Genomic DNA, 14083 nt, shown 5'->3' on the forward strand with positions numbered 1-14083 from the left:
GGCAGTTTTCTACTGGAATTACCCAGAAAAGTTAGAAAGGACAGGCTGACCAGCTTAGCCCAAAGTAGACCTCTACATGAAGACTTGGCAACTCCCAACCAAACAACCTGCTTATTTAACTGGATGGCTCTTCTAGGCCAAATTCAGCCTGTGAGAGCAAGCCGTGATGTGTTTATAGCCACAGCTCCAGCTGCTTTTGTCTCCCTTCTGCTGGCTATCTTTATTAGCAGCATGAGTACAGCAAAGCAGACACTGGTTCTGGGGCATCTTTGCCATGTGAAGATCACCGTATGTGATAGACCTGATGATCACGACTTCAGCTTTGCAGGAGCACAGGGCCAGGCTGTGCTGCCACTGCTGCTGCTAAGCAAGGTCTCCCAGGTCCAGCCATGGGTCTCAGCTGACTTGGCTGGGATCCCTCCTGGTGATGAGAAAGTTTGACTCTCCCTAAGAGGCAGAACAAAGGCATGGAAGTAGACTGTTCCATGCTCTTTTAGTTGGCACAAAGGACTATCATAAACTGCCTTTGTGCTCTGCTGTTAATTTACTGGTATCATTTATTAGGAAAGATCTTGTATTTCCAGGAGCTCAAGGGATTTCCAAAGGAGGAAAATACATTAGTGGAATGTAGAAGCTGCTGCTTTGGTTAGAGAGACTAGAAAAGTGGTGCTGTAGGGCGTGTGGGTCATGCCCTGTGGCCATGCAGGCAGAGCTTACTCTGGGCTTTTCCCTGTTCTTTGCTCTCTCCCTCTTTCTCCCACACCCTCATTTTGCTGCAAAGATTCCAAATACATTGGCCATCTTGGCCAGCAACCACAAGTGTTTCTTGAATGAGCCAACCATCTCCCTGGCAACAAGGCAGGCTGTGACAATAACAAGTGCTTTCCTCTCTTTCATGTTTCCCACCTCTCAAGATATGCCCTGCCCTTTATTTGTTTCCCACCACTCAGAAACATAATTGATGGCAACTGAAATGCACCTTGTGGAAGGACCAAGAGGGGCTTCAGCCTTAATGGAAAAGTGACAGACCTTTACGAAGGGCAGGCCAATATATTTGTCCTGGACTGTTACTTGGGTATTTGTACTGAGTCTGATACAGTACAGTAAATATGATTGTATGTGACTATTGCAAGCAGACATTGTCTGCAGCCGGATATCTAGATAAATGCTGACACCACATAAAAAAGGCATGTCTAGTGCCTTCCCTTTATTCCTTTTTTCCTTTTCTTCCACTCCATCCTACTTTTCTACAAAGCAGCCCTAAGTTCCCATCACTCACAACAGCAGATATGCAAGACTGGCTGCATCCTCAGTCAAGCAGCACAAGCCCAGGAATCCTGAGTCCATTCCCCAGATCACCCAGGTAGCTAACAGAGGCTTCCTACCAGCACAGCAGTGCCTGGTTAACCTCACCTGCCCTCCCCGAAGTTATTAGCAGCCTTTTTACATTTCTGAGAGAGCCTGGGTTAGGGACACACAGTAGGAGACAGCTGGTCTAAACAGATACCTGACTCAAATGAAGTAGCACAGTATCTTGAGCTGACAAGTACAAAAGCCAGTTACACAGAGCAGATCTTACAAAGGAGAGATCCTCCCCCACACTGCTCCCCTCCAGTGCCTGGAAGGCAGCAGGTGACAGTGGCTGTGACTTTGCTCCTGCCACTGCCAAGCAAGAATGAGAGGAAGGGGGCAGCTCCTAAAATCTCCTTTTGGCACATGCAGAGGGGAAGGGGCTGGAGGCACCAGGTTTCTACAGGCACCTCTGTTCAGAAGCAGATTTGATGCCGACCTCTTTGCAAGCCACCCCGGGTGGGCTGTTCAATTACACTACAGAAGGTTTTTTTTTTTTAAGGCTACTAGCCAATATTTTTAAATGTCCAGGTACATCTTTGTTTGGCTCACAGTTCAGGAGTTGCACACTGTACACATCAGAAGGTCACCACAGACACATTTTGCTACAAAGTCCGAAAGCAAAAAAAATCCCTATCTAAATATTTTTACATTTTAGCAGCTTTTTAGTTTTCCCTTTCATAGCTGAAGCAGAGACATTTCCAGACTCACACTGGGAAAAAGTTCAGTGTGAAGGTCACTGCCTGCCACCTCCAGACCCCAAGGGCTAAACCTGTGACCTGTCACCTCAGAAACTCGGATCTGAGCCACGCAACTGATACTTGGATTTTCAGTTGAGTAATTTCTGAACAATCTCAGCAAGTCTGCATTTCCAAGCAGCTACTGGGGTCAGCATTGACCCTTGGAGGAAGAGACTTTATGCTTTTTCCGCCTGGGGTTGCTGATGCCAGACTTTGGAACCAGATCTTCAAATAGAGGTATGGAAATCCATCCTTACCCTGCCCTTCCTGCTTGATCCTTTCCAAACACTTGGACTGACTTCTAGATTCCAGGTTTCAAACCTCCATTTCCCATTTGCTCTGCCTGAGTACACTGAAATGGAATCAGTGAGGAGCTTGTTTTATTAATACATTTGCACTTTAGAGGACCATTTAATCCACAGGCTACATGTTACAGCCTGACTCTTTCCTGCCTGTTAATCTGATTATCAAGGTAAGGACTGAGTAGTGCCCTACAGACCAGCTGGAGAGTCCTGAGCAAGCAGGCGAGACTAAGCCTCTGCCTCTCTTCCTGTGTGTAACCCCTTGGCTTGTCAGGGATCCAGACCCAGGGCAGTGGTGGCTCTGGAGATGAGCAACACCCACAGATGCCACTTCTCCTGCAGCTGGCTCCTGTCTCCTCACTGACTGCTCCTTTTCTGCTGCCCTCTTGTAGCATGTGAAGGATTCGTGACTTTGCACTTGCACAGCATTTCTGGAGTTCCAGCCTAACCTTCCATGCTGTGTGCTGTGCTGTTGTGCTGTGAGCTGGCAGGATGTGCTCCTGCCTGCCCTGCTGAAGGACATGGAACAAGGAGCTGGGTGCTGCCCACAGGCCATGAACCTCTCGTGAGCTGGGCACAGCTGCAAGGAAACCCGCTGCCCTGGACAAGAAGCACACATAAAGTGAAATCCTACACGCAGACTGTTTTGTTCTCAACCTGGGGACAAGTCCTTATCAGTAGAGAGGGTCAGCAAGACCTGGAGCATCTGCTTTTTGTGATTTATTTTGTCTTTTTAGGTCCTATTTCCTACACTGATCTTGCTTTGACCACAGAAAGCAAGGGGGTTTAGTCTTCCCCCAGTCTTTTCACTTCTATTAGACTAAATACTGGAGGTACAATTATGGGCAGGAGAAAAATGAGAACTGTGAGAGGATTTGGTTATTTTCTCTCAATAACAACAAGCATTTATTAAGTAGGGGAGGGGTTTTTTTGCTTTGAACAAGGCCAGGGTGCCATTTGGAAGGGATACAGGTAAAGATCCATCTCTCAGAAAGAGGGATGCGGGAAGCAGTAATAGCCAAGTGGTCTCTGGGGAAAACCTGTCCCAGCTCCATGTCCCCTCCTCCCCTGCTGCTGAATCAGGCTTGAGCAGCCACAGCCCTAGCTTCCCTTCCTGAGCTCCCTTCTCTTGGGGGCTTAAGTGGTGAGTAGGGGAAAATCCCCCACTAAAAGATTTGCATTGGAAACCCTTGGCTGAGGAATGACTTCTAAAATAGAAAAGCTTTGCTTGAAAAGGGATGAACCACGTAGCATAATACTCAACAAATCGCCTGTTTAATGGCCTCTCTTTATAGCAGCTGTGCATTAATAACAAAAGCAGGGTAGCAGAAGCCATGTGCTTCTTTGTAAGATTAAAATAAATACTATTTCATACTAATACCAGCAACTTTCCGTGCCTAAGAGAAAGGAGCAAGTGGAAGATCACAGTCTGAGAGACTTGGTTTCCTTTCCCTTTGTCCACTGCTGGATAAAGAAATATTTTTGCCATCTATGAAGGGAATAGATACTCTGAATCATCCTCCCAGTCAGTGGTTTGGTTTATAGGGGTTTGTGGCAGGCTTGTCTGACACAGTCAGCATGACACCTTTGTAAGACGGGAGTAATTCCTCCAGAACTACATATCTTAGGGGAAACAAGGTTGGGGAGAATTTAATCTAACTTGCTTTTTACTTTGCAAAGCATAATACAAGATCCCTACTGCCATAAAGCATAAATTGAAACAACAGTGGTTCACACTAGACATAAGGAGAAACCTTTTCATCATGAGGACTGTAAGAGCAGTGGAGCAGGTTGCCCAAAGAGGGTGTGCAGTGTCCATCCTTGAATGATTTCTGACCCAGCTGGGTAGAGCCCTGAGCTACCTGGTTTGACCTCACACTTTACCTGAGCAGGGGTTGGGCTCGACACCTCCTGAGCTCCTCTCCAGCCTGAGTTATCGTACAACCCTAGGAACATTTGGCATCTTTTCCCCAGGAATATGAACGGACACAACATTTTGTACAGCCCAGTACTCCACCTCTCGTTCCTGGCAGTCCTGATAACAGCTCTCCTCCTCCACACCCTGTACTGTGCCAGGCCTGGCACTAAAACAGTGATGAGTTTTCCCTCCTCAAATTAGGACTTCAGGCGTTTGAAAAAAAAAAAAAGAAAGAAATTTTACATTTTAAAGCTGTCTGCCACAGACTGTTTATCAGACATGGAGAATGATTTGTTTCTGTTTTCCTGGGCATAGGTTTTCAGCTGAGAGAGATACGTTGCCTTGCTGAGAGCTGAGTCACCAAGTAATCAACAGATTAATGTATTCAGTTCGAAAGCCATCAGCATTAGTTCTCGGCAAGCTCACAAGAACTCCATTATGGTATCATCTCCACGTTTGGGATGGAAATGTCTCCAGGATTTAGAGTTCCTACAGGAAAATCCCCAGATGCAAAGAAATCAAAGTGCCTCTTTGCGATTGGGGGAAATAAGGTACCTCTTCATACAGTAACACCACAGCAGGATTTTGGCATCCCTTCTAGTGAATGCTTTTATTATCAACCTTCAGATAAGGAGTTTGGAGTACGTTGTACATCTGTCATTTGATAGCTACCAAAAATAGCCATGACAAATGCAGGGCCACATAGGACTTTGCATTTACCAGGTCTTTAATCTGAAATCATTATATTTCCAGTGAAATCAAGTAGTTTTACTTTCTCTGGGATTGCAGCATGCAAAAAGGGTGGTTTTGACTCCACTCTAGGACTCTGAGTTCCTCTGTGTGGTCTTGGTCTGAGCCAGAAATGCAAAAAGGCAAGGCAGAGGCTGGCAGAGGCACCTCATAGAGGAGCCACTGTTTAAAATAGGGAGCTGGTGAAAGTAATCACAGAGTAGCAACTGTAAAAGGACAGGCTGGCCTAGGTGTGTGGCACGAGAAGGCTGCCAGGCATCACAGAGCTGTTCTGATAAGACACATGCCAATGCTGCTGCCTAAGAGCCTGTCCATACCAACCTCACTGAAATAATACATCCCCTTGTTTGCAAGCAAAATTGTTGTTTGGGTACACTTAAATGGGGGATGTGTGAGTAGAAGACAGTCAAGCCCCAATCAAGTTAATTCTAAAAGCCTTTATACGTTAGCAGGCTGGTGGAAGGGCTTCGAATGGCAGCAAGACTTCTCCCTGATTCATCATTTCATGCAGCCTGTGCATCCAGCACATGCACAGGAGACAAGATGCATGTTCTCACTGCACTCACTGTTTCCTTAAATCTATCAATAGCTCTGTCTAGGCTGTCCCTAGACAGCAGATTATTTTTCTGCCCTGGCCTGACTAGTGCCAGGGCATGAGAGATTGTGGCTGTTGTGACACAGTGGTCCCTAGGGCTACACTTCCCAGCATAGGTGTACATCACATGCAATTGTGTCTCTGTTGCACAAACTGCACGTGCAATAAGCATACAACGGTGATCTTCTCCCCTCCCTCCCTATCCCTCCAAGGTATTGAGATTGTGCAAATGCCTTCTGCTCATGCTCTGGAGTCCCTGGGTGCTCCACTGTCTGTACCCAAGCAGTGGTGAGTTCAACTTACCCGTCGTTCCTTATCGCCGTATTCAATGCCCAAGGTATCCATGGCACGGACAATAGCTGCCAGTGACTGTATAGTGTTGCTGTAGACCACTGGCTTGTACTGCTTCACGTCTTCTCCAGAGAAGCCATCCTCATGGATGATCCTGAAGAAAATGCAAAGGACAAAAAACTCTTGAGAATGTAATTTCAGTGGGAGCGACATCTAAAAGACAGCTGTGCTCTTCTGAAGAGCACATCTGCTGGCTTGATTTGCTTAATTTAGTCAGCATTTCTTTTTAAACCTTTCTGGTTGTTCACCAGTAGTGTGTCTGAGCCCAGTGCTGGAATTAGCATCCCTTTTGCTCTCTATCAAGAAGGTTTTGTGCACAGTTGGTGCATATGGTACCTCCCTCCCAAATGAACTGCAAACGCTGGAGCCTGGAGCACCTTGTGTTCTCACACTCAGCAGTCACAGGGCTGGAGGTTTCCAGGTCCTACATTACCTTCCCAGTCAGGGTCTAGGGAAATAGGTTCAATGTGTACAAATTACCATCAGATCAGAGCTTAAGCACTGAAACAAGTGTTAAAAAGCCCCTAGTTTTGGCTAGTCCTCTTAGTAGTAGTAACTCCTGGGGTACCTTACAAAAGGAACCAGAGTCAAAATACCCCTGTACACATGGGGACTCAGGCATGGAGGGGGAAGTTGTCTTAGTTATGTAACACTTGAAGTTTTACAACCCTCCACACTTCCTCCCCCCTCCTTCTCTCTCGTTTAGAAAAAATGCTGAGATTTTTTTTGCCTCAATACATGTTATGTTATTCCCCCCCGCCAAAGCAAGATGGGAGTGTGACCCACAGTCCTACCAGCTCTGCATGCTGGATGCTCTGTGCACGGGTCTCTATTAAACTCTGCAAAGGAACTATTTGATGGAGCGAGTTATTGCAGTCCCTTCCTCCAGTCAGGGAAATTACATGACCCCTGTAATTTATTCATGTCTAAGTAACTCCAGAACTAAGCCTGGATGTATCTACAAAAACACCTAGGATTTGCAGAGCTAATTGTGTTTGACAACAATTTTTCCCAGTGAAGACGTAAGTTATGGTCCTGTCTTAAGAGTTGGAATAGAGGATGATCTGCTTAGCTAAAATGAAATCCTTGTTTGTTCATCTTCACATATCACTGGACAACAGAGAGTCCTTCAGTAACAGATCTGGTCCCTGATTCAACGTAGCACGGTTTCTGTACTAGGGTTTTTGATTCCTTTTTTTTCTAAATCACTTACACACCATCAAAGGTCCCGCCAAGTGCTGGCCCCCCCGGGACAGAGGAGCACTTGCTCACACCATCAGCTTGCAATAGATACAGAGCTGGGATGGAGAACGGGGCTGGATGCCAGCCCAGTGTCATTAGCAGATGACTACACGAAGAACGAGTCTGGTGTAAATATGCTGACCAAGACAGACATCTCCTTCCCCTGATGTGAAGCTCACAGAAAGGTTTTCTAATACAAGTGACTGACTCTCTGCTGTCCCTACCACAACCTTTGCTTACTCAACATTGCACACTGAGCTCCTGGGACGAGCTGCTCAACAACCCCTGAATCCTGGAAAAACATGACTGCAAGCAAAGACAGCCTCAGACAGACAATAATTCAAATCATTTGGTGACCAGAAAACTTTTAAGCCACTGATCAGGAATTTAGAAGGCAAAAAGAGGACTGAACAGCTGTGTGGGGAAAGAGGTGAGCTTTGCTTTCTGGTCTTCCTCAGAGTTTAAACTGCTTTTAGCTTTATTCCATGAAGTCGGTGCCTGACATTCTCACTTCTAAATACTCCAAGCCAGTAAGTTCCCTGTTGAGTAACAGGGCTCCTTGTGTTGAAGGGGCAGAATTAAGGGATGGAGAGTGGCTCTGGGATTCCTCAGTGAACACACTGCGGCTGGACAACAGTGCTGCAATCGCTCAAAGCACAGACATAAAACTGGTACTTTTAAGGGGGGCAGAAGGAGCATGGAGAAAAAACACCCCAATTGTTCCTGTGTGAAATCTCTCTGGGAAGGCAGCCATGCTGACTGAAAGCAGCACTGTGGATGCCAGTGTGGAAGTTTTGCTGTAGGAAGTACCTACAGATTAATCAATCACGCAGTTAGCACATTACCTAATATTTGAGCGAGCAAATCCCCACTGACTCTGGTTCCAAAGTCTGCTAGGGCACTGTGAACTGATTTATTGTCCTATATGCTTTTCACAAACACTTCTCCATTTGCTTGCCTTGGCGATCCGATGGTTCCAACCCTGTAGCAGCTCTTCCCATAGTCCTTTGGAAACGTTGATGTGGCCACTCATCCATGTGGGATACACCATTCTTTTTGCCTGCTATTGTGCTTTAGTGCCTAGAGGAGATTTAAAGCTCCAACACTATTCCTGGGAGGTATATTGCTATGGGACATGGCTTGAGCCAGCTCCTGGTGCCACAGGACACAAGAAGCAGTGGGGTTTGGGTGCTGTAGTGAGCTGTGGCCATTAAAAACATATAGATGTAGGAACAGCATCCTAACAGTAGTGAGCAGTATGTCAAGACTGTGAAGTCTTTAAAGGTTTAGGCAGGGTGGGCTACTCCTTAAGCAACCTGTAAATTATGGGAGGATAGCATTCTCAGCAACTGTGAATCCTCTGTTTTCTGAATGGCTTATATTTTTCCCAGTGTCCGAATTACAAAGGAAACTGCTGCAGGCAGGTTCCTCTTTGGCACACTAGAACTGGTTCTCTCCAGGGCAAAGGAAGAAAAGGGATTTTAGAGGATCCCCAGGGGCTGTGGAGCAGGGAGAAAGTGCTGTAATTTTAAAAAGTGATTCCGAGCAATTAAAAAGCCATTTCATTCACCAAGTGACTAATAAAACACTGTGCTCTGAATGGAATGGTGAGAGACAACTGAAGCAACCTGATTGCCTAAGGTACCCATTAATGCCTGCTCCCCATCCCTCAGCTGCTAACAGCAAAACCCATATGTTAGCATGTTGTGTTGTTGTACTCATTTCAGAACGGCAGGTATTTGCTGGAGAAAATGGTTCCACCGCAGATCAGATCTTCTGCCATCCCCCAGCAAGTCATTAATCCTGAAGAAGTGCCCAGTGCCTCAGCAATTATTGCTTAATTACAAAATAAATGAAATACTTGGAAACAGGGGGTGCATTCTGCGTAGCAGCTTGCTTTGGCTTCTGTTCAAGAAAGCACTTACGTGCCTTCAGCCTTTCACTACACAGTGAATGCATTAAGATGGCAAAGCCAGAGATGATTTTGCCGCCTGTCCCTGGTGACACGCACGGCCCCAGCGGCTGTGCAACAGCAGCTCTGAACAAAGCCCACCACAGCTCCAGTGCAGTAGGGCTGATTTCAGCGGGGGGCTGATCCCACCAAGAAGCCAGTTTGCCAGGTCACTCCCGGGGGAAATACTGGTCTATCATCCTGAAAACTTCCTGGAGCAGAGGCTACAGACCTCGTCATTCCCACACATCAGTTCCAGCCAAGCTATTCTGGTGTTTTCCTTCCAGCCCTTCCGACCTGAGCCAGGTTTAGTAAACACACTGACACTTCCCTGCACCTTCTCCAAGGAGGTCCTGCTCCTCCTCGAGGCACAGTGCCCCAGACGAGACCCAGTCCTCACCTCTCCAGTCTGCCAAGATCATTTGAAGTGGTAAAATTTATCCTCTGATGTGCTGAAGCACCCCTCCCAGCTCCACCTCACTGCTAGGGGTAATGATGTATTTCCATCCATTTTTCACTGATGAACATTTAGAAGGAAATTGACACAGACCCCAGTGGAGTCCTGGCTGACAGAGTCCTCTGCTCTGACCATAAGCCACTGATAGTTGTATACTTCGGGAATGAGTTGTGCTACTTATCCCTTTTTGTGTAAGACCTGTAGTAATTTATCTGGACTATTTTTCCAGGTAATTTTATAAAAATCCAGTGGAACTCTGACAAACCCTTCCTAAAATCTAGATATGGCACCAACTATTCCTCTCCTACTCCTGCTGAGAAATCAAATGAGACTAGTTTAGCATGCCTCATTTTTGTATAATCCATGCTGGATGTCACTCATCTCCCTTTTTATCTCCTAGGTGGTTGCAAATTATATGATTGATAGTTCAATTCTCTTGAAAGCTTCTAGAAGTTGACTGGTCTATAATTCTTACTCCTCTTTTCTCCCTCTATATTTAGAGATAGGCACCATGTTTACATTTTCTCCCTGTCTTCTGGTGCCTCACCTGCCCTCCAAGAGCTCTCAAGGAGAAGTGTTTGTATTTCTGAGATGGCGCCTGTAAGTATGTACTAAGAATTTCCTTAAACATGGCTGACCTGAAGACATTTAATCTTACTAAACTTGTCCTTCCTGTGTCAGAAGGAGGGAATGGCATGCTCAGCAGTCAAAATTTCTGGACACCCCTGCACAACCTCTTGCTTCCAGTGCTCAGCATCTTCCATCCCTTGCACAGCTTCACATGCAAGTTCTCATGCCCCAACTGACACAGCCCTGTCTCGTCTCCAAAACCTCAAGCCAATGCCTCTGAAATATTTCCTGAAAAATACAGGGAACTTTTAAACTGTCTGCATCACTGTGAAAGACATACTTATAAACTTCCAACTGCCTAACAGAGAAAATAAAACCCATACTGTTTCTGTTTTACCTAAGATGATTTACTTTCAATCAGCAAGATGTTTCCAGCTGAATGAAGTTTTCCCATATCAATGCACATCCCTACAATTACAGTGATTTGCTTGAATAAAACCAGGCAAGAAATCACCAGGAGATTATTACACTCAAAGTGTATCACAAGCAACTACCTTACACATGAATGGTCCAGTTCGTATAAAAGCAGATCTGCTCCTCACCTTCACCTGGACAAATTAAGGAATTTAAAGGTCATTGCACAGCTTCCCTACAGAGCCTTGGCGATGAGTTTCAGCTCTTGGGGCTCTGGGACACTGAGCTGGTTTGGGCTGGCAGTGACACCACCCTGTGTGGCACCTGCAGCTCCCCTCCAGCCTGGGTGGCTCTGGGTTCCTCAGGACCTCTTCCACCTAGGAAAGCTCAGGTCTCAGGACTGCTCCAAGTCCACATGGCACTGTGGGCAGGGAAAACCTCCCAGACAATGCCCAAGTGTGTGAGATGATGCTGATGGATGTAAAGTGCTGCTTAAAAGGGAGGATGTGACCTGGGCCACGGCAGAAGGGAGGTGATGTGAAAGGGACAGCTGAGCATTCACCCACAGACACATTGTTGTTCAGGCTCTTGAGAGTCCCATTAATACATTCGTGTTTATGGTATAGACTGATCCAAGGTGGATTTTAGATGGAGAATCTTGGAATAAACACACATCACAAAATCTATTTTTGCCCAGCAAACTTTTCTGATTTTTATCCCCTCCCTTCTTCCCCTCTTTTTCTTTAAAAAATAATCTTTCTTGTCTCCTGCCCAAAATCAGGCACGTTATTCTGGTGGGGCTGGGCAGAGCTTGAGTCAAAAGGAAAAATCTAATTCTGAAGAAAACTCTGCAGTCTTTGTTTGCAAATGGGGAAAAACAGAACAAAAATCTGACTTTAATATGTAGAGAGGAGGATGATCAAATTCTGATGGAAAATCTCCTGCTAATCAGCTACTTTAAATTTATTTTTATCTTGATATGAGGTTAAAAACTTTGTTTACAGGGGAGTTATGAAGCTAAATTCCAGTGATTCTCTTCTCACTCGTTTAATAGCCTGAAATGCGATTAAAAACTCCTGGATTATGTTAAACTAAATCAACGCAGATGCCCATGACCTTGTGTTCAAAGACTGCAAAGGCACAGTTCAGACCTCCGTGACAGGGTGCAAATCTCTCTAAACTCTCATTCTCCTTCCCCCCAGCTGTGCTAGAATACCATGTTGTACATCCTATTCTCACAAGAAATTCTCTGAGATGAAAATTAAGATGACTGTTTGCCTACATGCCCTTTTTTTAAAAAAAAGAAAAACAACTGCCTTAGTCAGAGTCATCTAAAAACTGCAAATGGAGCTCATTTTAAAAAGCATAATTTTTTCAACCTGGACTTTTAACACTGGTCCAGGAAATACTGATGGAGCCCTGTGATAGACACCCAGCTGGGGAAAATCTCCTTCTTGGAGGAAATACCTTTGGGTCACTCAAAACTGAATTCTTTCCACCAAAGTATTTCTTGCATGCAAAGATATTATTCTAACTAACCAGATGGTTCATGTTAAAAAACTAAGCAAATCCATCAGGCAATTGAAATGCTGCCAAAATCTACAGCCCTGGAAATGGCCGAGCTTACTCAAATCAATTGCAGAAGTTTCATGGACCTGTACAAGGCAGCAACATTCTTGCTGCTCTAAGGCAGTTCAGTTTGTGCCTAATGCCTCTAAGTCACTCTGATGCCTTCATGGCATCTCCTTAAAGCCAGCCATGTGCTCCTGCACTTTAACTGCTGGCCAAAAAGCTTGAAGATGATGCTACAAGAAACTCTCATGTGTCTGCTCTGAATCCACACTGCCACCATCTTATTTTTGTCTGTAGACAAGTGGCTATTGAGCTAACAATGACTCACTTCCAGACATACAGGGGTCATACTGCATCTTCCCCAAAACCTTTGACTTCAGATTGTTTTCAGGTGTATAAAATATTTGCAAAATACTCTTCATTTCCAGTTTAATATAGTCCTAACCCAGAAACATGTACAGCACTCCCAACATGGCACTGTGTCCCTGCAGCCCTGTGGCTGTTTGGAAGCAGCTCTTCCTCTTCTTTTAATTATTATTATTATTATTTTTTAATTGAGTTCTACATCAATGCCTAATTTTGGCTTTGGGCTGTCTTGAGGGGTGATCCCTGCTTCAGCTGAATGCTGCAGCTGAGATGAGAGATGTTTTCCTGGACTGCATGCTGAGGTTCCTGCCATGTGTCCTTCACTGGACTGGGGTGTTGGGTTGGCTTTTGTACCCCACGTTTGAGAAGCACCAATGACCTTCCCATCTCTGCAGCATGAGGACTGTTCCAGCATTTACATTTTCAACAGGAAGCAGTGGAGTGAAATACTTTGTTTTTAAGTGTGTGTATAAAACAATTTCAAGAGCGTAAACAGTCTACTGCATCCTGAAAGTAATTAATTAGTGTTGATGAATGAAAGACACCAGTTCTGATACTTCAAAAGAAGGCAACGCTGAGCAGGCAGAGCAAAGCCAGCTACTGTGCTAGTACTCCACCCAACACAACAGGGACATAGTCATCCTTTGAAATTTAACACTACAAAGTTAGAAAAATCACAGAATTTTTTAGGTTGGAAAAAACCTCAAAGATCATCAAATCCAACCTTTACCCCAGCATTGCCAAGTCCACCAATAAACCAGATTCCTAAGTGTCCTATCTACATCTACACATCATTTTAATGCATCCAGGGATGGTGACTCTGCCACTTCCCTGGGCAGCCTGTTCCAGTGCCTGACAACCCCTTCAATTCCTCTGAATATCCAATCTAAACCTCTCCTGGTTCAACTTGAGGCCATTTTCTCCTGTCCCATGGCTTACCCATGACAATAACCACTACCCACGCCAAGCCTAATTGTGCCCAGTCAACCATACCAGTGCTTTTACCCACCTGAGGCACCCTAAGGAGTTTTTTCCTGCAGAGATCGCTGGTCACTGGTCCCTGGAGGAGTCCCAGTACCCAGATGGACAATCCTGCTCCCAAGTGCTAAAGACTATAAATGAGCTCCTCCTTTCTTGGGAGCTGCTGGTTCTGCTGAGGGTCAGGCTGTGGGCTGGCTGGAGAAGGTACACCGATATACACAGGCTCAGGATCTGACTCCCAGCATGGAACTGCAGGGATTCTGTGCCTGGCTCAGTCCCCAGTCCAAACCTCAGACACTTCCCCTACAGCACAGTTAGAGGACAGCAGTATAGGGTGTAGGTAGGGGAAGAAAAACCTATCACGCTTGCTAATACAGAAGCCACACAAAGACATTCTTCTTCCTGCCCCAAATCAGTTTTCTCTGCTCCTGCAAGGCAGATCTGACCAGACAGGAAGCAAAGGTGGAAGCAGGGGCACAGGCAGAGGCTGTCCTGACCCCCATGTCCTGCACCAAGCCAGGAGC

The 14083-nt window shown here is 45.6% G+C and overlaps 2 protein-coding genes across 3 annotated transcripts in view; both read right to left on the reverse strand.

Annotated features, from left to right (window-relative positions):
- GNAO1 (G protein subunit alpha o1) overlaps positions 1-14083 on the reverse strand; it is a 141256-nt gene that overhangs the window by 86103 nt on the left and 41070 nt on the right. For both annotated transcript variants that reach the window (XM_085071779.1, XM_085071780.1), the window contains exon 3: positions 5959-6100. In XM_085071779.1, coding sequence (XP_084927905.1) covers positions 5959-6100 — 142 coding nt within the window. The remainder of the gene's footprint in view (positions 1-5958; positions 6101-14083) is intronic.
- B3GNT9 (UDP-GlcNAc:betaGal beta-1,3-N-acetylglucosaminyltransferase 9) overlaps positions 1-14083 on the reverse strand; it is a 306546-nt gene that overhangs the window by 63875 nt on the left and 228588 nt on the right. The window lies entirely within an intron of this gene.

The sequence above is a fragment of the Lichenostomus cassidix genome, chromosome 11 (assembly GCF_008360975.1).
Source record: "Lichenostomus cassidix isolate B80296 chromosome 11, HeHo_3.0, whole genome shotgun sequence".
Lineage (NCBI taxonomy): Eukaryota > Metazoa > Chordata > Aves > Passeriformes > Meliphagidae > Lichenostomus > Lichenostomus cassidix.